The 23,565-nt window shown below is 46.7% G+C and overlaps 1 protein-coding gene across 2 annotated transcripts in view; it reads right to left on the minus strand.

Moving 5' to 3' along the window:
* The window catches only part of ULK1 (unc-51 like autophagy activating kinase 1), a 50,362-nt gene that overhangs the window by 23,549 nt on the left and 3,248 nt on the right, over positions 1-23,565 (minus strand). For both annotated transcript variants that reach the window (XM_031948385.1, XM_023496950.2), the window contains exons 4-9: positions 11,646-11,678; positions 11,256-11,292; positions 8,195-8,368; positions 5,788-5,861; positions 2,515-2,616; positions 869-927 (exon numbers count right to left, since the gene is read on the minus strand). In XM_031948385.1, the coding sequence (XP_031804245.1) occupies positions 869-927; positions 2,515-2,616; positions 5,788-5,861; positions 8,195-8,368; positions 11,256-11,292; positions 11,646-11,678 (479 nt within the window). The remainder of the gene's footprint in view (positions 1-868; positions 928-2,514; positions 2,617-5,787; positions 5,862-8,194; positions 8,369-11,255; positions 11,293-11,645; positions 11,679-23,565) is intronic.

Consider the following 23,565-nt stretch of genomic DNA (forward strand, 5'->3'; position numbering starts at 1 on the left):
CCAGCTAGTATTAAGATTTGAAATCACCTGATGCCAAACTCAAGAGTTCTATTCACATAGTTAACCATAGATCTCTTTATTTATCTATCTTTTATCTATATCTACTTATAAAATGAATAAAGACAAGCAAAGAGCAGTGGCTAGAATTGTCAACACCATTTTACAGAAGAAGCTGAGTTTAGGCCCAAGCACAGAGCCAATATCTGGTCCCAGCTCCTCTTAATACAAAAGCTGAGTACTCCATGGATTGGGGCAATGGTGTCAAAAAATGAATAGAAAGAGGGGCCACGAGCCACACCTAGGGAACCCGGGAGGATACATATTGATTTTTTAATTATTTTTTAACTTGCTACATATTGATTTAGAAAACCACGTATTACAGTTACCATCTATGCATTTTCATTTGTTCTGTTAAACATTCACTAGCTACATTTTCATCTGGTCTGGGCTACATGGGCCACGTGTTGGATGTCTCTGCCCGGAGCCACATTGGTCAACCTACAAGAGTTGGAGCAAGCGTGGTGCCAGGGAACACGGAGTACCAGCGCTGGGAACTTGGCTCTGCCCTGGGTGTTTACAGAGTACTGGGCTGGGAGGAAGGGAGATTTGGGTTCAAATCTCCTTGTGGACACTCAGTCCAGAGAAAAGCCCCAAAAAGTCACAAAACCACTCTCTGGGACTTGGTTTAAAAAGGAAGCAGGGAACTAAATGGGCGTTTTAACCCGGGACCTCTGTGACCTCAGATAAGTCCATTCTGCAACTCAGTGTCCCCTCCCCAACTTTGTAAAATGGGACAATTGGACCCTATGAACTCTTAGATGTCATCTAACTCTGAAGGCTAGATGGGGGAAAAGGGCTGGGGTCCCACCTGGGCAGCAGTGTTTTGTTCTTCTCATAGAACAGCCGAAGATCCTGTGGACTGCTGGCCTGGAAGAGGGAAAAACACCAAATAATGTAAATGATAATAGGCAATATACTGGATTTGTATGTTTTGTTTTTTTTTACCACATTTAATATATATTGGATTACTTGCCATCTAGGGGAAGGGCTGAAGGGAAGACAGTGAAATTGGAACACAAGATTTTGCCAGAGTCAATGGTGAGAAATGATCCTTGCATACGATTTGAAAATAAAAAGCCTTAATAACAATAATAATAGGCACATCTGGCAGGCTTCCAAAGAGATGCATCTAAAGTCATCTCATTTGCACCAGACTATAGCCCTGTGGCTCTCTACCCATTTTGCCTCACTCTCAATAGGAAGGGACTGACTTGGGATGTAGCAGGTTCCCCATCAGGAAATACTGGATGATTCCTTTGGGAGGGGAGTCTGACAGGCTGGAGCAGGAAGCTCAGCTTGGGGTTCAGGTTCTTCTGGCTCAGGTCTAAGATCCCCCTCATGACCATTAATGGGGTCTATTCATATCTGCCTTTCCACCACAGGAGAGATGAAGTACTTAGAAACTGAGGGTGGCCTGACAGAAGCAAAAGCATCCAGAAAGTCGACCCAAAAAATAAAGATGACATATGCTGTAGGGGCCGGGCCATGGAAAACCAGGCACACTGTTGAAATGTGGTTGGTAACTATAAATGAAACAGATCATAAATCTTATGAATCTTTTCAAATGACAGAATAGACATTTAACAAGGCTATAAAATGAAAACTGAACTCCCAATAAACAAAAACAAAACAAACTATTAGTGGAGCCATGAACAGGTCTAAATCATTAAATCACATTCCTTGACTTCTTGCAATGCACATACCCTTCTGATCCAGCGCTACTAATCAAAAGAAGGAAAATATTTACAGGGTATTTTTTTGGGGTAGTGGCAAAAAACGAAACAAAACAAAAAAACCCTAGCATCCTTTTGGAAGCCTGCCAGATTATGCCTGTTATTATTATTATTGTTAATTATTATTACATTGAAGTTTTTTATTTTCCAAACATATGCAAGGATCATTTTTCACCATTGACCCTTGCAAAACCTTGTGTTTCAAGCCAAAGCAAGGAAACTAAGAAACCGCTCATCAACTGAGGTACAGTTAAATGATGTATGTGAATGTAATGACTGAATATTCTTCTACAAAAATAAATGATAAAGAGACTTTTTAAAGAATAAATGGGATGGTTCAAGAGAAACTTGGAAGAAAATTGTAGGGAAATGATCCAGTGTGAAGTAAGCAGAATCAGGAAAATAATTTACACATCAACAATGTAATTGGGATCTACAGCAATGACCAATGTCAGAGCACATTCATGACTTTGACACGCTATCCGCTTCCTGACATGTGATGGATACCAAGTGCAGAAACAAGACGGGACTTTTGGGCAAGAGTTTGTTTTACTTGACTTTTGCATATTTGTTACAAGGGTTTTAATTCTAATTGGGGATGAAGGGGGCAAAAAAAAAATTAATTTACTAAAACTGAACATCGAATCAAGGCATTTATTCCTCTTTTCCTCCTCAGAATTACTCAATGCTCCCAAAAGGACCTCTTCCCGTAAATACTCACCTGGAAGGGGGCCTTGCCTGTCAGACACTGGTAAATGATTGTTCCAATACTCCACAGATCAGCTTTGGCATCGTAGTGTTGGGACATGATGACTTCAGGGGCCTGTGAGAACATAAGATATTTTTAAGTGAGTCACAAGCCTACTACGTACCAGGCTTTCCATGTGTTGCTGATAGAAAGGGGGAAAACCCCAGTACTTAGCCCACAGGAATCGACATCCTGGTGGGGGCAGGGAGGCAACATGTAAACAAATAGTGACACAAGATACCTACAGTGAACGTCTCCAAGTTCAGTAAATGACAGTACAGCCTTTTCCCTGGAGGATTGGCTAAGAGCAGATTTCTACCTCCAAGAAAGTCCATGACCTCACAGAATTCTAGCCCCAGAATAGCGGGGTGGGCTCCTCCCTTATCCTTGTACATGGATTTGCAGAAGCATAAAACAAAGGTGGGAGGATGCCACTGTGGGGAACATTCCTGATGGTTTTGCATGTACAATGTGTATGTAAGCATGTGTGAATTTTGTCAGTGTGGGATCTGCCTCCACCAAACCAAGTCCTAACCTCTGGGGCTCAGAAATCACAGAATCTTTGAGATCTTGGAGGGATCTCAAATAAGAAAAGTGGCATTTTTTTTTAAAGGTCATACTGGGATGGAATAAAAAGATCTGAATTCAATCAATCCTCAAGATCCACGTGAACTGTATGACCCTGAGCAAGTCATTGAACCTGTTTGTCTCAGTTTTCTCATCTGTGAAATGGGGACACAACATCCCAGGGTTGTTGTAAAATAATATTTACAAAGCACTTAGTATTACTATCTATTGTTGAATTACTGCCAATATTATTACTACCAGCACCACCTTTATGATGCTGATGGCACAGCCAGGTTCTGAACCCTGGTTCTTTTCTGCACATCTAGGGATCTTAGTACCACTGTACCCCACTGTCTCCCATGCAAACTGAATTGTTTAGTTTAACCTGGGGTCAGTTACAAAGAGAACCTGGGCTCTCAGCCCTGAAGGATACACAAAACCCCAAAGATGTCATGATCATGAGGATGGGTGGCCAGTCTTGAGAATTTCTAATGATTTTTTTCTAGATTAAAGGGAGAAACAGTCCTCCTCAGTCTGGGAGCTGGACCAGAGTCTCCTTCCACAGTCGAAGAGGTGGAGGAGGAAGAAGGGAAGGCTGAGAAACATTATCAAATGGAGACTTCATGGGCTGCCTGAAAAGCAGGCAGGAAAACCACCTACCTGCCACGGAAGGCAGCAAAACCATACACATCCTAAACGGTGATTGAGAAACTGAAACCAAGCAATTTCTACCACCCCAAACACCCAAGTCAACCAGAAGTCCAGAGGCTTCTGCAGCTGAGGGACTCGGATGGCAAAAGTGTGCCCACCCTCGGGCCACAAAGCCAGCAGCCTCTCAAAGTCACACGCGTTTGAGAAAAGAGCTGAGAACTCCCCAAGAAACCCCCAATGAGGTAGAAAAGCACAGCATAGGCTCTGGAAAGCCCCCCAGAGGGGCAGCATGCAGCTAGAACCAGATGCTAGAGTTTGTAGGTCTAGGTGGGGATGTGGTAAAAGCCCTGAGAAAAGAGGCTCAGTGCAGGAAGCCTGGTGATCACTCCAAAAGCACAGCAGACAACGGATCCTGGCCCTAGCACAAAGCCCCACTTCAAGAACCAAGGCTGAAGTTTAACATATATTGGATTATTTGTGAGCTAGGAGAGAGGATGGGTCGAAGGAGGGGAAATTGGAACACAAGATTTTGCAAGGGTCAATGGTGAAAAATTATCCTTGCATGTTTTGAAAATGAAAAGCTTCAATTAAAAAGAAAAGGCTTTTTTTAATTTTATTTTTATATTTTTAATTGCTGTTATTTGTTTTCTTAACTGCTAAAAATAAATTTGTAAAGAAATATACACATGTGTGTGCGCAAAACAAAACAAAACAAAAAACTAAGGCTTGGAGAGATACATGAACCAAAGAACCCAGACCACTATAGTCCAGAGATATTTCAAAATCCAAACTGCAGAGAGAATTAATTTCATGCCAACCACAGGCAGATTCAAAGGAAAATGGATTTTCCACAAGGACTATACAAATACAAAAAAGTAAAGTGAGAAAAATAATAAAATACAAGATACAAACACTGGAAGAAATTAGACTAAGCAGCAAACCTTACCTAAAACTGAAATCCCTAAAAACAGACCAATCGGTAACCAATAACTACACGAATCTACAAGTCTCAGACAAAACTGACATGTAGGATATCAGACATATATCAAAAACAACTCATCTAGAAAATAGGTCAAAAAAAAATTTTATCATTAGACTACTTCAAAATTATGATTAAAAAAAAAGTTCACTCTATTTCAAAAAATCAATTAAAACTGTCCAAGTGTCTTAAAATCAGAGGCCAAATAAATAAAAGTAGGAAAAAACTACCAATAACCTGCTGAACCACCAAAAAGCTAAGTCTTAGTAATGTTATAACCAAAATTCAGAATTTCCAAAACACTTTTAAGCAAGCAGAAAGGCGCTCAAATACCAAAGAACCAGTCAAGATCATACAAGACTTGGCAGCTCCTACTATATGTAAGAGAAGAGCTTGGAAGGAAAAAAAAAAAAAAAAAGAGAGATTATCTATCACCTTATATACACATAGAAATACAAGGGAGACCAAGAAAAAAAGAAAACGAGGGAAGACTCTCTCTTTCACTATATGTTTGTAGATATATCTTTATAGATATAGAAATAGAGAAGGGATGCAGGGAAGGGCTTGCAATCAAGAATAACTCACTTTGAAAATTTAGGTATAATTTTAAAGGGGAGAAAAATGGCTCTTTAATGGAATAGGATTATTAAGTATTCTTGAAGAAAAGACAAGAGCTGAATAGGAACTCTGATACTGAAGCACAATATTTAACAGAAACTTAGAAAGAGAAAAGTGTAAAGTTCTTGAGAAGAATGATTTCCATTTATGAATCCCAGTTTCAAAGACAATGCCAACTATCAACAATTCCAACAGGTATGACTTGCAGTGGGCTCTCCCTAATTAAACCTATGAGCTATTTTAATGTCCACAAGTACATGTATATACACATGTGTAAGCACAGTGTTTCTATATGGACACAGGAGAAGCCTTATCCATTATGTGTACATACACATGCATGGGGACACATGTTACTTCCTTCTTGCACATATGTAGTGATGCATGTATGCAGTGGGATGGGAGGGAAAGGGGAGGACAGGAACAGAGCTCACCATGTACATGGGGGAACCGCAGAGCGTGGCCGCCATCATGTTGTTCTGCAGGTAACGGGCAAATCCAAAATCAGCTATGACAAAGACAGAAAAATGAATTCAGGACTGACCCTGAAAAGACCTTGCTTGTTTTAACTTCCTAGAAATGTCACTCCCTTCATCCTAAGACATTGAAAATTATAATATTGACCAGAAGTCCAGTTATAATACTGACCAGGGGTCCAACTCTTGACACAGACTATCATACCTCCAAACACACACACACAAAGACCACTGGGAGAAAGACATTGATTAAACCAGATGGCCCTACCAAGACTCTGGCAGCCAAGAAAAATGACTCTTTTCTCCCTCCCTCTCCTCTTCCTTCCCTCCTTTCCTCTTCCCTCTGTTTCTCTTTCTCTCTTTACTCTCTGTCTCTCTGCCAGGAAGGAGTTCTGGGCACAATTGACCACAAAGGTCCTGGGCCTCAGGGACCACCTCATTCTTAGCTACATGTAGTCAGGGTCAGTTGGGTAAAATAGGAAAAAAGTGCTTCTTTGTACTAACTTGTTCCCAACAGAACTCTACCTTCATGAGGGCACACTATTTTCTTTTGTCTCAGTAGCCCCCAGGGCCTGGCATAAACCATAACAAGATGCTGAAAATCCTTCTCTCCCAGTTTACAGACACGTTCACTCAATTTCAAGTAAGATGCAGAGCTGGGCCTTCCATAAATCTCCCTCCCCTCCCCTGATTAGGGGCACAATGTTAGTCTTGCTGTCAGGCAAACAAATCCAGTCTCAAATGCAGACATTAACTCTGTGACCCTAAGAAAGTCTCTGACTGCCTCAGTTTCCTCAACGATAAAACGGGGATAACAGCAGCACCCTCTTCAGAGAAGGGTAGTTGTGAGAATCAAGTGAAAATATCTGCAAAGAGCCTGACACACAGGAAGAGCTTAATAAATGCATATTCCCTTCCCTTTCCATCACCGATGCTACAGCTTTCCCACAATGAAAGAAATAGCAAGAAACTTAGTTTGGACCCAAGAGGACTTCCTGACTCAGGGGAGGTGTTTGGCTGCTTGCCCAGGGAGCCAGTTTCCACCCAGGAGACTGTGGAAATCCTCCATTTTGGGGGTCTTAGGTTTCTCCTCTGGAGAGAAAATTGGAGATTATTTTCCAAGGGCCCCCAAGTCATAAGAGCCTGGCTCACACCTGAGCACAGCCTCAGATGACCCCACCTGCACTCATTAGAGGAACTAACTCATTAAACAAACCTATGGGGAGACCGAGCCAGAAGTCAGCTCTGCTCTTGGCTCGGTTATCCATTAACCTATGCAGCCCCAGCCCCAGAGAGGGAAGCCGGGGACAAGACTCTGGGGCCCCGGCCTCTACCCTGCCTACCTCAGCTCCACCAGGCAGCTGGAAAAAAAGGCACGGCCCAGAGGGTTGCCTTTCTCTCGGGGAGTCCATGTGGTCCCAGGACCTCTGATACCTCCTGGGACAAGTCAGTCCCACCCCGCTGGGCTTCAGTTTCTCTCCAAAATGAGAGAATTTCTCCAGATCTATGACCCCAAATCAAGATTTAGAATGAGTTTCTGAACCCATTTTTACAGATCAGGAAACCGAGGACCTGAGATCCAGAGACTTATCCAAGATCACACATGATAGGATTATGCCCATCCGATATTGAGGTTAAAGAGATTATGTCTTGTTCAGAGTCAGAGAGAGATGACAAGTGTCTAAGGCTTTGAACTCAGATCTTCCTAATTTCAAGGTTAATACTCAATTCCAGAGGCAAGTTGCCTCTAACTTATCAATATGGGCTCAGGTTTGGAGGGGGAGGGGAAGGAGATTTCCCTCCAGGGACCAATCCCTTCCGGGAGAGAATGACAAGTCAATTCTGCTTTTAGCACCTTCTTTAAATGTAAATGGAAACAGCCACCCATAAATTGAAAATGGATATTGTGAAACTGGCCCCAAAAACCAGAGCTGAGAGAGGGGGAGGATGGGCTATGAGTATGAAACACTGCAGAGAACACATTTTTCATCATAATGATATTATAGAATTATTTTCTCCTTTTCATTGAAGATTTGCAAAGTACTTTACAAATATCTCATTTTATCCTCACAATTTCTGAGAGGGAGCTGTTATTCTTATATATCTATTTTACAGATGAAGTATACAGAAATGAAATGACCAGGGTCACACAACTGGCTAATGTTTCATGTTAGATTTGAACTCATCTCCTTGATTCCAGGTCTGTTGCTTTATCTACTGCAGCATCTGGCTGCCTGGAGTAGGTGTTTAATAAACACTTATGGACCAATAAGAGGAAACAACGTAAAGCCCAAAAATATAAATGAGTCTTGTCTCTCTCTCACTCAAGGAATAACATGGAAGCTGGGTCATTTACCCCACTTACCGATCTTCACTCGAATGTTGTTGGGGTTGGACTTTCGGCCCCCAGAATAGGACAAGAGGATATTCTGGGGCTTCAGATCCCTGTGGATGATTCCCTTGCTGTGCAGCATCTTCATGGCACCTGCGATCTGCTGGAGGAAGAGCCGGATGGTATCCTCACTCAGGGTCCGCATGGCTGGCAGTGGAGAGAAAGAAAAAGAAATTCAACCAACCCATCAATGGCTCTTCTCATCCCACAGGTGGGACTGAGATATCCCAGAAGCTATCTAGGGTTCTGGGACCACACGGACTCCCTGGGGAAAGACAGCTCACTGAGTCTTGCCTAGAGCTGCAGGGTAGAGGCCAGGGCTCCAGAGTCTTGTCCCTGGCTTCCCTCTCTGGGTCTGGGGCTGCACAGGATAATGGGTAAGTGAGCCAAGAGTAGAGTTGACTTCCAGTTCTGTCTCCCCATAGATTTGTTTAATGACCCTCATGAATTTGTTTCTGGGACTCACCCAGCATGACAACACTCCACTCCTGGACTAAGGCCAGGAAAAAAAACTCCTGAACAGTTCTCCAATCTCTCATTGATTTCTCTCTCTCCAATGTGTGTGTGTGTGTATACACATTATATATATAATATATGAGTTACATATAATATATATTGTATATATGTATATAAAATGTATATATATATTAAATACTTCATTGTATCTATGTATACACACACATATAAAAATACACAAGCATGAAACTTTGTTAATGTACACTTTCTAAAAACAATTTCATAATTCCATATACAATTCTCTTTAGAATTGTATACTGCAATGTTTAACTTCATTAAAACACTAGAATAAAAGAACTAAGAAATTTATTTAAAAACATCCTCATGGATACGAGATCTCAATGTAGGGACATGTTAGCCAACATCAGATTTTTTCCGATTCATTGGTTCTGGCTAAATTTCAATTTCTCTTTAAATTTTTTTTTCTTTGTTATAAAGAATGGGCTCTCAAAGAAAAGAGAAACAAAAATTTTCCCTCAAAAATTACACACAGGGTTAAGAATAAATTCCCGCAATTCTTCCTCCCTCCAAGAGACCCTCCAAAGAAATCTGGAACTACTGAGACTCAGGAGGAAAAAAATTAAACAAAAATCAGGCGTGTGTATGTGTGTGTGTCTGACACCTTGAGGTCAGAGGGACGGCTCTGGGCCCAAAGGTCTGCTGGACACCTTCTCTAGTCGGGCATGGTATCCATCACCAGGGGTCTTGGCCAGCAGCGGAAGCAGAGGGGCCACATCACAGCATTCCCCCACCACCTACCTCTCTTCCAGACTCCCTTATAACAGAAATAGGGGCCTCAGTTAAAGTTTGGAAACTTTGCAAAAGTGGATTATGAAGGAATTAACCCCAGATCATTAGGGTTCTACCTCTGGGCTACCTAGAAACTAAACTTGGCCCTTCCTCCAGCTTGGTCCAAGGAGGATCTCAGCAGCCACAGAGTTCTCTTGCATATCAGCTCTGGGGGAGGGATTCCTTCCCCCATTTTACAGATGAGAACACCCAAGGCCAGAGGAGGAAGTTATCTGCCCACGGGGGCAGCAGCCTGTGAGATGCATGCATGGACACACACAGCTGGGATGTGCAGCCAGGCCCACATGGCACCTCCCCAGACCACAACTGGGCCCTTGGTCCTTCCATCACCCTGCACAAGGAGCTAGCAGCGGGCCTGGCCCTGATCGATCCTCCCAGAGATAAGGCTGCAGAGCAAGAGTCTCTGCGGCCCCGGGGGCCTCCTGGCCACTTAGCCGGAGAGCTGGGTGAAGGGCCTGGGAGCAGCCCCTGTGATTATCAGCCCAGCTAAGGTCATGGTGCCTCGGGCTCAGATGGACCTTCCAGACAGCTGTCAGCGAGAGCGGTAAACAGGCTGGGGGCGAGGGTGGGCCAGACCAGTTCTGCCTGCCTGACATCCGCCACCTATTTACAGACTCTGTGCGTCTGTGTCCATGGGGGGAAGCCTGGCCCCGGCGGATGCCCTCTGACCCCCGGGAGGAGGAGGCTGCAGTCAATGTTTAGCCTGGCCAGACTCCACAGGAGTCCGGGACTAGGAATAAGGATCCCAGCCTCAGCCACCACCTGGACAAGTACCTTCCCTGCTCTACCTGAGCCCAGGGGTCCCTGCTCCAGCCACAACCCCATTTCTGGGGCAGCCTAATCCTGGTCAGGGTCTTCCAACCAAGGAGCCTGGGAGTCCAGGCTCTGCCCCAGCATAGCAGAAGGGCTCCGTGGTCTCCAGGACCGGCGCCCCTCTCCAGCAAGCCCCGCAGGCCTCCAGCTCTCATTCTAGTTGTGCCTGCTGGAAGCTCCCCGCTCCTGCCCACTGCACCCACCGACATCCCTGGGAGCCCCCCAATCCCCAAGCCGTCTCTCACCAGAGTTGTCAAGGTAAGAGCAAACAAGAGCCCTTCCAAGCAGCCCTGGCCTTGGGAGAGCCTCCTGGCTTTATTTAGGGCTCCCAAAGGAGAGCTGGAGGGGGTGACTGCAGCCTCGGGGCTACTGACCCCACCGGGGGTGGGAGGGTGACCCCGTCGCTCCAGACCCCAAGGCACTCCCTGCCCTCTCTGGATGGTCAGGACTTCTGCTCTGGCCAGAAATTAACTTCTCAATAACGTATTCTCTCGGCCTTGGCAGAGGGAGGAGCCAAACTGGCAAAAGCAAGGCACGGCTTTGGTCACACTGATCCCAGCCGACCCTCATGACCACCTGGAAGTAGATGCCGCAACTGTGCCCCTTTTACAGATGAGGAAACTGAGGCAGAGGTGGAGGGACTTGTCGCAGGGCACCCAGGATAGATCTGAATTCGGATCATCCCGACTACACCCCGACAGTCCCACAAGGCCGGGAGGCCAGCGCTAGGAGAACTAAGTACAAAGGAAATGGCTCATCGGGGGCCGCCATTAGAGAGTGCACAGGGCAAGATCTGGACCCGCTCCTGACTACATTGTTCCCAGGTAAAGCCTAACAGTGGCTGAGGGCAATCCTCAGAAAGCCCTTGGTATGGGAGCGCTCCCCCGTTACTCACAGTGCAGGTAGTCAGCAAGGTCGCCCCCATTGCAGTACTGAAAGAGACAGTGACATCAGACAGTCACGAAAAGTGCAAAACTCCCCAGAGCCCCCCCAGCCCTGACACCCTGTTCCAAAGACCCTCCCAGCCCTGACCCTCTCCTGACCCCCTGTTCTAAGGGGCCTCCCAGCCCTGACCCCTTGTTCTAAGGCCCCCCCCCAGCCCCAATGCCTCCTGTTCTGAGGCCCCCCCAGCCCTGACCCCCTGTACTAAGGGCTCTCCCAGCCCTGACCCCCATGTTTAAGGGCCCTCCAAGATCTGAGCTAAGGTCCCCCAACAGCTCCTCCTAATCTCAGCTTTAATGCATCGCTGTTCTCCCAGGTGACTGGAGCAGCACCGAGAGCTCACCTCCATAACCAGGTACACCGAGCTGGCCACCTCCTGAAAGACAACAGAAAACCATTGGTGGTCAATGGATGTGGATTCTGGAAAAGCCCCGCCCCCCAGCTCCCAGAGAGGAAGCCTGACTGAATCCTGAAACCAGGAGTGATAAGGAGACCCCCAGAGAGAGGGAGGAGGATTGCCAATGGAAGGGGAGGACCAGCTGGGGCAGCCTCCCCAGCTTTGTGGGAACAGCCCACTTCAATGCTTCCTTAATGCAAGACGCCAGGAAAATTATAGGTCAGTGCCACAGCGAGGGTGAGTCAGGCCCCGGGACCCTGGCAGGAGCAGCCAGATGCCAACTGGGCATTCTACTGGCATCTCTGCCCCACCCCCCTTTCTTTCCACAGCCCCTCCCAAGCCCTAGGTGCCCGGGAGCCACCCCCAAGGAGGGCCCTCCTCAAACTCTCAGGCCCAAACACAAAAATGCCAGATGCTACGTGCAGACAGCCATGTGCTGATCGAGGTAAAAAGAGACAGCACCTGGTGCCGGAGAAAGGGCAACGAATCTGGGTCTGGGCTGGAATCCCAGCCGTCTCTTACTACCAAGGTGACCCTGAACCAATGTCCTTAATCTATCTGTCCTCAGTCTCCCCATCTGTAAAACAGGGGCACGGACTAAAATTATTCTCCAGTCCCGACAGCTCCAAGCAGTGCACCTGGATGCCGGGGTGCACCAAGGGCAGCTGGGGGAGCAGGGGACAGAGCAAGCGGGCCCTGCCTTCAGGACACCCAACGCTTCCTAGTTGTGGGATCTTGGGCCAGTCACTCACCCTGACTGCCTCACAAAAACCCCAACAACGACAAAGCCCCACTTTCTACAGGTGAGAAACGGGGCCTGTACCCCCTAAACAGCCTTTCCCTGAATATAACGCACTGTTTATTTCCAATTCAACCATCATTCAAGTGTCTATGATACGTCAGGTACAAGGGGGACCACAGAATGATATCGATCTAAGACTAATAGGGACTTTAGAAGACCAACCTATATCTGCCCCCCTTTTTTACAGATGAGAAACAGGGCCTGTACTCCTCTAACAGCCTTTCCCTGAATCCAGCACACTGTTTATTCCCAATTCAACCACCATTCAAGCATCTATGATGTGTCAGGTACAAGGGGGACCACTGAATCACACAGATCTAAGACTAAGAGGCTTTCGAGGTCCGACCTTCACACGAGACGCACATTTATGGACCAATGCAGGGGTCGGTATTTTTTTTATGCACAGCTGTTACAAGGGTTTGGGGGAGGTTGGTCTTTTTTAATGGGGGAAGAAAAGATTCTTAACTGATTTTTTCTCAGTCATAACAGAGTCAGCATTTCAGAGAACAGGAACCCCCCAAACTCCTGATGATTCTGCATATAGTTACTGACATCCTTGAAGGTATATACATGGAAATAGATGTACACATATGCACAGACTCACAAACAAAATAATTCATTAAACTAAGCCTTGGGCAATTTGTTCTTACTTTCCTGCTAAGCAGGCCCAGGCCGAGGAGAGCCCCCCCATATTCCCAGGCAGCTGGTTATGAATGTTATGGAGAAAGAGCTGAACCCTCAAAGAGAACAGAAGCCCGTGCCAGACCTGAGGCAGACTTCTGTTCTTCCTCAGTAATGGCTGGTCATGAATGACACTGAGAGCTTCGGGGCTGATGGGGGGAGGAGGGTACCCCAGGCTGCTGCCAGCACTGCAGGTCAGGAGTTGGGAGAATGAGGGTACACGAGCTGGTCCTACCAGAACACTTACAGCACCAGTCTGCCAAAGGATGGGGCTGGGAGGGCACATGGAGAGTCTGGGGCTAGGAAGCCTAGGATAGAGCAAAGGCTTCTCTGCTCGGTCCAATGGCCAACCTGCTGCATGGACGTCTTTCTAGTGCCCCCAGCTCTTTCTTAATGCTCCTCAAGGGCAGGAACATTTCATGCAAGTCTTTGAATCCTTAACACCCGGCACACAGTAGGCATTTAATCAATGTTTGTTGATTGAATAAGGACCTTTGCCCCCCCCCCCATGACTTTCTTGGCTTGGCCTGTAACTACTCCCCCAAAGGAAGGGGCTGCAGAGTACCCCCTGGGCTGCCCCAGCACTGGACACAGGCCACACCAATGCCCACTCAAACAGCCTATCCCTGAATCCAACACACTATTTATTCCCAATTCAACCATCATTTAAGCGCCTATGATGTGTCAGGTACAAGGGGGACCACTGAATCAAACAACTAAGAGCCTTTAGAGGTCCAACCTACATGTGCCCCCCTTTTTAGAGATGAGGAAACGGGGACTGTACTCCCTCAAACAACCTTTCCCTGAATCCACCACACTGTTGTTTATTCCCAATTCAACCATCATTTAAGCGCCTATGATGCGTCAGGTACAAGGGGGATCATTAAATCACACAGACATAAGCCTTTAGAGGTCCAACCTATACCTGCCCCGCCTTTTTACAGTGAGGAAACGGGGCCCAGATCAGTCAAGCGGCTTGGCCAAGCTTTAAGGACAATAAAAGTCAGTTGGGATATGAATCAAGACCACTGGTCCCAGATTGAGGACTTTCTCCACTACACCGACTACCCTATTAAGACCAAAAAAGGGGAACAAAAGCCTTTGTCTGCAATAAACTTCCATTTTAGTTCATTCATAAGACATTTGGCCTCATTTATTACAGACCAGAAGCCCTGAAAAACGCGGGTGGGGCATCCTTTACCCTGGGCATATCACTTACTCCCATTTGCCTCAGTTTCCTCCTCTGTAAATGATGTAAAATGGGAGAGGGGTAGCTTAAGAAGATTCTGGATCAGCACCTCTAGATCCGCCCCTCCCAACATTACCAAGAACACCCCTCCCACAGGACAGGTTCCGACACTGGTCCCACAAATATCTTTCCTCTCTGGCTCTGCCTCTGACCATAGTCCTCTGCCCCAGACCAGCAGGGAGGCGGGGTCATTAATCAGGCCATCTGAATTACTCCTCCCTTTCCCCCAGAACAAATCGCTCATTCAGCAGGAGACAGGACACAGGGATATCGTTGGGACTTCGGAGGAAACCTGGCTGATGTGGTTACTGGTCCTGACCGCAGTCTCATCCCCACCCATGGAAATGATGAAACGGGGCAATCTTTCTTTCTTCCTTCCTCCCCAATAGAAACCAAGCCCTGCTGGCTGATCCTGCCACCCTAGCAGGCTGCTAATGCCCCCAGAGACTAAGCTCCTGGAGGGCAAGCGATGCTATTCTTTCCCGTCTCTCCCTCCCACGCTTTCAGCACAGTAAACGCTCACTGGACAGAGACATAGAATCTCAGAGCTAAAAGGTACCAACAAAATGGGCCATCACATCTAAATCACACTTCAAAGCAAGGACCTGTTTGGACAAGTGGACAGCCAGCCTTCTGACTGCGCTGGGAGGGGACAGAACTCCAAACCTTCATCTAGTCCTTGCTTGAGGTTTGTTTTTGTCTTTAATCAATACTCCAGAAAGCGGTGTCCCTTCCCCTTAGCTAGGATGGGACTCCTAGATTAGTCAATGAATTAATTAGCAAAGCTTTTATTAAGCACACATTTTGAACCTGGGTCTTATGACTGGGAATGCAACTTCCCAAGTATTCCAAGTCTCCCATTCCAGCTGTGGTTCCAATGCTCTTGTTCAAATGTGCACCATAACCCCTTACACTGATGCTTCCTTCTCTGCTAGTTTGGCAACATGGCCAGCTAGGTGACTCTGTGGATGGAACACTGGGCCTGGAGTCAGAAAAGGCCCAAGTTCAAATCCAACCTCAGACAACACTCACGGTTCAAATATGGCCTCAGACATGTCCCAGCTGTGTGACTCTGGGAGAATCACACACCCGTTTGCCTCAGTTTCCTCATCTATAAAATGATCTACAGAAGGAAATTCCCTCCCCTACTTCACTCCCAAATTGCCACTCCCCTACTTCAGCCAAGAAAAAGCCACTGGGCTCATAATGAATGAGTCGGATTTGGCTGAAATGACTGAACAAGAACCATACATAATCCCATCTATCAGGAATTCCTTCCCACTTGAGATGGCAAGCTGTCCATGCCGGACCATCTCATGCGAGTCTTGCCCAAGCCAACTGAGACCACCCCCAGTGTGCTAGAAATTCCCCCTTTCATCTGACATGCTGAGGACTCTGGCAGAAGTTGGATTGTTCCCCTGTTCCTGACCAACCCATCTTTTCATAACTAGCATCAATGAGTTCCTTGTGGGTTCCACACTTAAAAGCTTGTTCTCTCCCACCCTGAGTCTCCCCACTGTTCTGGGTATGAGCCCCAGTTGCAGCTCTCTGGAGGCAAGTTTTTCTGATTATACAGCATCTCCCACCCATGGCATCTACATGACAGGCAATTCATTCCATCCTTGGACCCTGGTCTCACCTCTTCCAAATTCTCTCATCCTTATGGCATGGACTCAAGGTCCTCCATCAACATAGTGGCCCTGCAAGTTATCAATAGTCTTCTCAAACCATGGCGTCCAGCACTGACTAAATGTGGTGGGATAATGGCAACATGTTGAATGTTACCATCTTTTTATTCCTCTCTCAATGTAACCAATGTAATTTTAGGGGCTTCCCTACTCTATTACTGATTCAATTCCTAGTACCTTTGGATGATAGGGAATTCAGGTAGTAGGAAAAGCATGAGCCAACATTGGTCCTCCCGCCAGAAAACCATTCTTCATCCTGCATCTATACAGGAGCTCTTGGCTTCTCATAGAAGATGGTGTGTCCCCCTTAAACCTTAGAGAAAGTCTGAATTCACAAAACAGATTATTGAGGAAGGAAGGAGTAGTCAAGAAAGTGGGGGGAAATTCCTTCTTTAAGCAGAACAAAAGTATAATAGCAATAATTCCAACTCCTAGGACCAACAATTTACAATAATCTTCTTCACAGCAGCCCAAAGCTAGATTTCACAGACAAATATGAAAGGAATCTTAAAAAACTAGTTCAATGCAATCATTTCACAGAGAAGCAAACTGAGGCATTTTAAGTCATCAGTTGCTCTGGAACACTGAAATTCAATTTATACAACTTTTCAGTAATAAGTTCTCCGTAAACCTCCCTTCCTCTTACCCCCTACAAAATTTCCCTATTTCCTCACTCTCTCTCCCAGACAGTTAAGTTCAAAATCACCCTTAAGCCACCCACCTCCTCCACAATATAATCAGTTGTCAATCCTCTTGATATGAGGAACACAAATTCTTTAATCCCTTCTCTCTATTCACACAATTTAGTTCAAGGCCTTTGAAACCTCATCTACAAAGTATGGGGGAAAAAAATCTTTGTAGTCAGTTTCTCTAATAAACATCTCATTTCCAAAATACATAGGGAACAAATTTATGAGAAGAGTCACTTCCCGATTTGACAGAAAGTCAAAAGCACTTTTTAAAGGAGGAATTACAACCACGTGAAAAAAAAAATGCTACGAATCACTAACAATTAGAGAAATGCAAATTAAAGCAACTCTGAGGTTCTGCTTCTTAAACACTAGACTGACACCACACACACACAATTCTGACATGAAACCTTTTCTAGTGCCCTTATTCCCCAATTACTTGTGTTTATTCTGTTGCATCTTTACCACTTAGTTAAAATTCCTGGCACACAGTAGGCACTTAATAAATGTTTCTTATTTCTTTTTTCAAAAACCTCCTAATCAGTCTCTCTGCTTCTAGTCCCCTTCCCTTCTCCACAAAGTTGTTCAATCGTGAACACAGGCCTCCATCATAAACCTGACTATGTTTATAGTGATAGGAGAGTGATAACTCTCCTGCCAAAAAATCTTTTGCAGCTCCCTAGAATAAAATGTACAACTCCTGAGCCTGGTAAAAGGCCCTCCACAAGCTGCAGTCAACGTTCCCAGCTGTACTTTATGGTACTACTTTCAGACCTTCCCCAGTCCTGATAAACTAGACTTTGATCTATTTAAACCTTGGGTCGTTTTCCAGTCAAGTCAGATTCTGTGACCTCATTTGGGGTTTTTAGATAGTGGAGCGGTTGGCCATTTCCTTCTCTAACCTTTGCCGTTTCCTTCTCCACTGCGCACATACAAGCTGTCCCAAATCTGGATCAGATGAGTTAACATATGTCAGGTGCTTCTAGAGTTTCTCAAGTGGGATATAACCAACAGCTCCTGCCCCAGCTCCATCCTTCTTCCCCTTAAAATGAGCCTCCTTCAGACAAGCCTCCTTTCCTGGTTCCCAGGAAAGCGGCTTTATAAATCCCCGGGATCCAGACCGAGTAGGGCAGCGTAAGGAGAGCAGTCAGCCATGCTCCTGGTCTGGGAGGAAAGGAGCTTTTTTGAAACATTCCCTTCAGAAGGGGAGCCGGCAACCTCATTCCCCAGCACGGGAGGCCCTGTCCCGTGCAGCCCCAAACAGCCTCTCCCTAGCAACACCCGGGGCCCTCCACTCCCCCTTGAGCCCAGCTACCAGGGGCCAGCTGCTGCAGAGAGATAGCGGAGGGAGGTATCGGCCATCTGCTCTCCCTGGGAGGGTCCCCAAGCACACAGCGCCAGAGACTAGAGAGCCGATCATCTCCCAGATACCACTCCGCTCCCTGTTGCTCAGAAGGGCAGGGAGGGCCTGGTGTAGGGGTGCGACTTCACAGCCTGAGACACTGGCAGTCCCCCCTCCAAACCCGGCTGTTGCATCTCCCTCCCAACCCCCCAGGCTGGGGCCATGAAGCAGGGTGCTTAATAAGTCCTTGCCGATTCAGCCTAACTAGGAGGTCCCTCCCCAAAGGTCTTCAGAGCCTTAGCTCCTCTGCCCCACAATCCAAACTCAGCCTCTGCAGCCTCCACAAGGGCCTTCTGGCAAGACAGGTCTCCACAGGCTTGGTTTGATCCCCGCCTTTACTTACAAGGTCTAACGCAATTAAAGTGCTGGACTCCTTCCAGACCCAAGCCTGGCCCACATCTTCTGAAAATTCGGCTACTGACTGTACAGACCCTGCTTTACCTGAAGGTACCCCCTGAGCCAGGCCGGGAACCAACTCCTAAGCACCCCCATGACCACCATTCCCCCCATCAGCCACAGGCCTCCACCCCAGGGTGATTGCCCATGTGAGGAGTGGGGAAGGGAGCTCTCTGGGACCATCCAGGGCCAATGGTAAAGGCTGGGCAGGCAGGAGGAACGAGTCTGGAGACCCAAGCCCCCCAGATGGCAGGCAGCCAGCCAGCAACCCCAGTGCCAGGCTCTTGGCTGGGGGACCCGCCAAAATGGCGGCTGCCATGATGTCCAGGACCTCTCTGCCTCCCCTCAGGGCCCAAGCCCCTTCTCCTACCCTACATTTCACTCCTATCACTAATATAGGAATCTCTTCTCCCCTCCAAGTCCTTTGGGCATCTGGGAATGGCTGTGTGCAACTTTTGTGTCCCTCCTCCCTCCCACCGGAGGCAGCCTGGGGGCCAGAAGCTGCTCCAATCCTGTCTCCTGTCAAGGCTCTCAGGATGGAGGAGGGGAAGAGCTCAGTGGTCTGAGCTGGCCTGTGCAGGCCTGGAGCATCAAGTTCCATCACATCCTGCTAAATTTGGTTTTTAACAACCACCCACCGGGAGGCAACAGGTGCTCCCCTGGGCCCCAGCCTGGGCACGGCCTGGACCACCAGCGGTCTTGGCCATCTTTTAAAAGAACCACTCCTTCCTTTCTCTCAAGGTCCAAACAAACGGAGGCTGGAGCCCCCGAGGATTTTAAAAACAAGCTCCAGATCCAGCCATTCTCAACAAGACTACACTCTAATCAGACTTGGCTCCCTGCTGCCTTTGCCCTGATGGTCCCCGGGCCAGGAAAGCATCTTACAGAACAAGGGCCTCAGCCCCACACCCCTCAGAGCCAGGGGGTCTCTCCTGTATCGATATTCAGGCTTCCAGGGGGTAGGATTGTCAGGTTCTGCTTCTCCACTACCAGGAGAGAGAAGACCTTTATTTAATAAGAGAAAATCTACATCTCCACTGGCTAGAGACTAATGGTATGAAAGAAGTCAAAATACCCAAGAGACCTGGGTTCAAGTCCTAACACTTAGAAGCTTAAACATGACCTTGGACTATGTCAGATCATGGAGGTAAAGCTGGAAGGGAGTCGCAAAAACCATCTAGTCTCAAACTTCTGATTTTATGGAAAATTAAAGTAACACAACGGGTGAACATCACAGGCAGCAAACATGAGAGGGGAGCTTCGAGTCTTAGTCCCCTATCTCTGCAAACTATTTCCTGGAAAGTCACTTTTCTTTTGGTCACAATTTCTCCATCCCTTCATTTCACACGTTTTGAACCCCAGAGAGTGGATGTGACTTGGCTAGGAAGTGGCAGAGCTGGGATTCAAATCCAAGCTTTAAAGTTGGAAAGACTAATGATGCTGACCACAAAAACAACTACTGTCATTTCCTTAGAATCTATATGTACTTACATATTTACATAATAATCTATATAAATAAATCTACATAAATCTATATAAATATATATATGTGTGTGTATACATACATACATAAGTAAATATATATATATATATATACACAGGATCACAGATTAAAGCTGGAAGGGACCTGATAGGCCATGGAGTCCCATCACTTTATTTTATGGATAAGGAAAGTGAATGAAACTCAGGCTAGCCTTAGCTAGGGTCTGAGTCAGCATTTGAACTCAGATCTTCGGGACTCCAGACCAGCACCACTATCCACCACCAGCCCACACTTGCCTCTTCACAGTAATTCTGGGATTTGAGCAAGGACTCTGATAGGGAAAGGAGAAACAACTAGCTCCAGGAAATATGACCTCTATTGACAAGAGAGGTTATATAACCTACATGGGGAATAATCTCCAATCACTGGTCCTGGACTTTCCTAAACATTTCCAGAGAGTTCTTGGCCATTCATGGGGGTGAAAGTCAACTCTTTGTGGGGCCCCCCAAGACACGAAGACCCCATAACCGGGGCTAGCCCCGGACCAAAGCTGCATAACCAAGGAAGTCATTTTTGAAGAGGGCGCCCAGCCCCCCTCCCAGACTTTTAGACGCTCACACTGTCAAGTCCCCCCACATACATACACACACACATACACTCACACACTCATACACTGACAGTCTCAGTCACACACTCGCCCAGTCTCTCACACTCTCTCACACACACACACACACACACACACACTCAGACACACGAGCTACAAGACACTAAGCTGGCCAGGCCGGCCCCCCTTTGTCTTTCTGGGAGACTTAAGTCCTTGGGCCTAATAGGATCTCCGAGGCCCCGCAGCCAAGCTCGGGTCTGGTGATCCCAGCCTGAGAGAGCATCTGACCTAGTTAACCCCTTCCTTACCAGCCCGACTCCCAGAGAAGTCAAGGCTGGACACCCCAGGCAGGCTGCAGCCAAGGACCCAGTCATTCCTCCTGAGACAGTCCAAGCCCCAAGTCCAGCCCCAAATCCCTTGTTTTTGCTGCTGGGTCAGTCTGGGCTGGCGCAAATGTGCACCTTCCATCCTGGGGGGCGGTCTGGCCGTGTCACTCATCTACTCCAGATGGGTCTATATGACTGACTGTAAGTTGGTTCCCTTCTGGGACCAAATATGAACTACTGTGTGGAATGTAAGGGCAGCATAGGCAGCTCAGCACACAGCAAGGTAGGCCTGGAACCAGGAAAACTTAAAAGAGTTCAAACTAAGCCTGGACACTAGCTGTGTGACTCTAAACAAGTCATTTAGTCCCGTTTGCCTCAGTTTCCTCATCTGTAAAATGAGCTGGAGAAGGAAATGACCAACCACTAAGAAACCCCCCAATAGGGTCATGACAGGTCTGAAAAACAACCTAGAGTGGACTATTGTGAACTGACCTAACAACTTGGAATTTTAAACCCTTTCACAAGCAAGTATCAATCTTTTCAGGCTTATTGTCTGTCAGGTCTCTCCCCATCTACCCATGACTAATATTAATTGGTAATGGCAGTTCATAGTAATAAAACTCTTTAGGGTTTCCATATTACCTATTTTGCTCCTCCCAGGGGGCCCTTATAAGAGAGATCCTCATAATCTCCATTTTACAAATGAAACTGAAGTTAAATGCCCAGCCCACAGTCAAAAAGACAGTATCTGAAGAATGATTTGAATTCCAGACAATTACATTGTATCTCAAAATAAGGATCAGAGAGCAGGAAGGGATCATCTGGAAGGCCCTCTGGCCCAATGGGCTCACTTTACAGAGGAAGAAAACAAGGCTTGGAGAATCCCATAATCATAAAGATGGGAGGTAGGATTTGAACTTAGATCCTCTGACTCTTTCCCCTGCTCCACAATTGGGATAGGGGGAATTAGGAACTGGGAATAAAAGGGCAAGGTAGGGAAAAGTAGCAGCAGATGATGATGGAAAACTTACTTTTAACCCTTCCTCCCTAGGAGAAGAAAAAAAAGGACCAAAAGATGGGGAGTGGAGAAGGGGTTGCCCTAGAGCTCCAGATCTTATCTCCCAGTAGGGAACTTACGGCCCCCAAGGCTTATTTCCCACCACCCTCAGGGTTACAGGTACAACCCTCCAGCAGCCCTAGGGCAGCAAAAACCCCTCAAACTTAACCCAAAACGGGATGGAAAAGGACTGATCCCTCTATAAACTTGCACATGTGTTGTACATTTATATATACATATATTCATACGCCTATGTACACACACGTAAGTACACACACACACACCAAACAAACAATTCACTTCTCGGCTGCCAAAGCCAGCAGTGTTTGTCCTGTCTATGCAGCAAACAGCTTGAGTCACTGCGATTCGGAGGAATTCCCAGGGTGCTGGGAGAACAGGTTAGGCGGCAGCGTCCTGGTGGAGGGGTGAGCCCACTGCAAGTCTAACCCCCACCCACCCCACCCTGTCCTACCTGGGGGTGGAGATACCTCAAGGTGTCAGAACAGGGGATTCCCCAGCTCCCAGGGCCTCTGGCTCAGGACAGACCTACCCAGGTAGGGAAGGTGGGAGCAGAGAGAAGATGGAGGAATGGGGGGGAGATATGGGAAGAGGCCTCCCTCTGCCATCCCAGGCCATACCCTGCCCCCCTCATGACAAGACACTGTCGCCTTAATCTTACCCCTTAATCAACCTTTTTTTTTGCCAAACTGAGAAACAAACAAGAAATAATAAAGAATATGGCCTTGGAGAAGCATCAGAAGTCCAAAGCTCAACCTACCTCTCTGTATAACCCTAACCTCAGAGTTTTTTGGGGCGAGGAGGAAAGCATTTTGTAAACCTTGAAGAGCCATACAATGACATCTATTACAACAGACCAAAATAATTCTCAGAAGCACTGATGGAGAAGGCCCAGAAAGGGGAGCAAATCCCTAGGCCAGTCAGTCCTCATTGTGTTTGTGGGGGGTAGGGATAGCCAGACACTAGCCTTCCCACTTTTCCACTCCCTGCCTGGGGGAACAAACAGAAGCAAAGTTTGGCCTAGGTTTCTCTAAGTACTTCCCAAGGCTCAAAAGGAAGGGCTGGGATGTGCTGTGTACAGGTGTGGAATCAAAAGGCTGGAGGCCAGACTGGATTGGATTTAAAATTCAAACACTACCTCTCCCTGCCCTAGAGCCTTTACCTTAAAACCCTCAATTCCTTATAGTGTAAAAAAAAGGAACTGTGATGAAAACTAGGTGGTATAGTGGATTAAAGCTGGGCCTCAGACAGGAGCCGTTTGCCTCAGTTTCCCCATTTGTAAAATGAGCTGGAGAAGGTAACAGGTTGACCCCAAGAGAGGATTCTGGATTCCCCTCCTTACTACTGCCAAGGGAGTGGGAGGCTTTGGAAAAGGGAGAATAAAAAAGGACATTTCTCTAGCTCATTTGAGTCTTAATAACCTATTTAAAAATAATCACCCTATTTTACAGAAATATAAATTTTACATTTT

This window comes from Sarcophilus harrisii, chromosome 1, assembly GCF_902635505.1.
Source record: "Sarcophilus harrisii chromosome 1, mSarHar1.11, whole genome shotgun sequence".
Taxonomy (NCBI): Eukaryota; Metazoa; Chordata; class Mammalia; order Dasyuromorphia; family Dasyuridae; genus Sarcophilus; species Sarcophilus harrisii.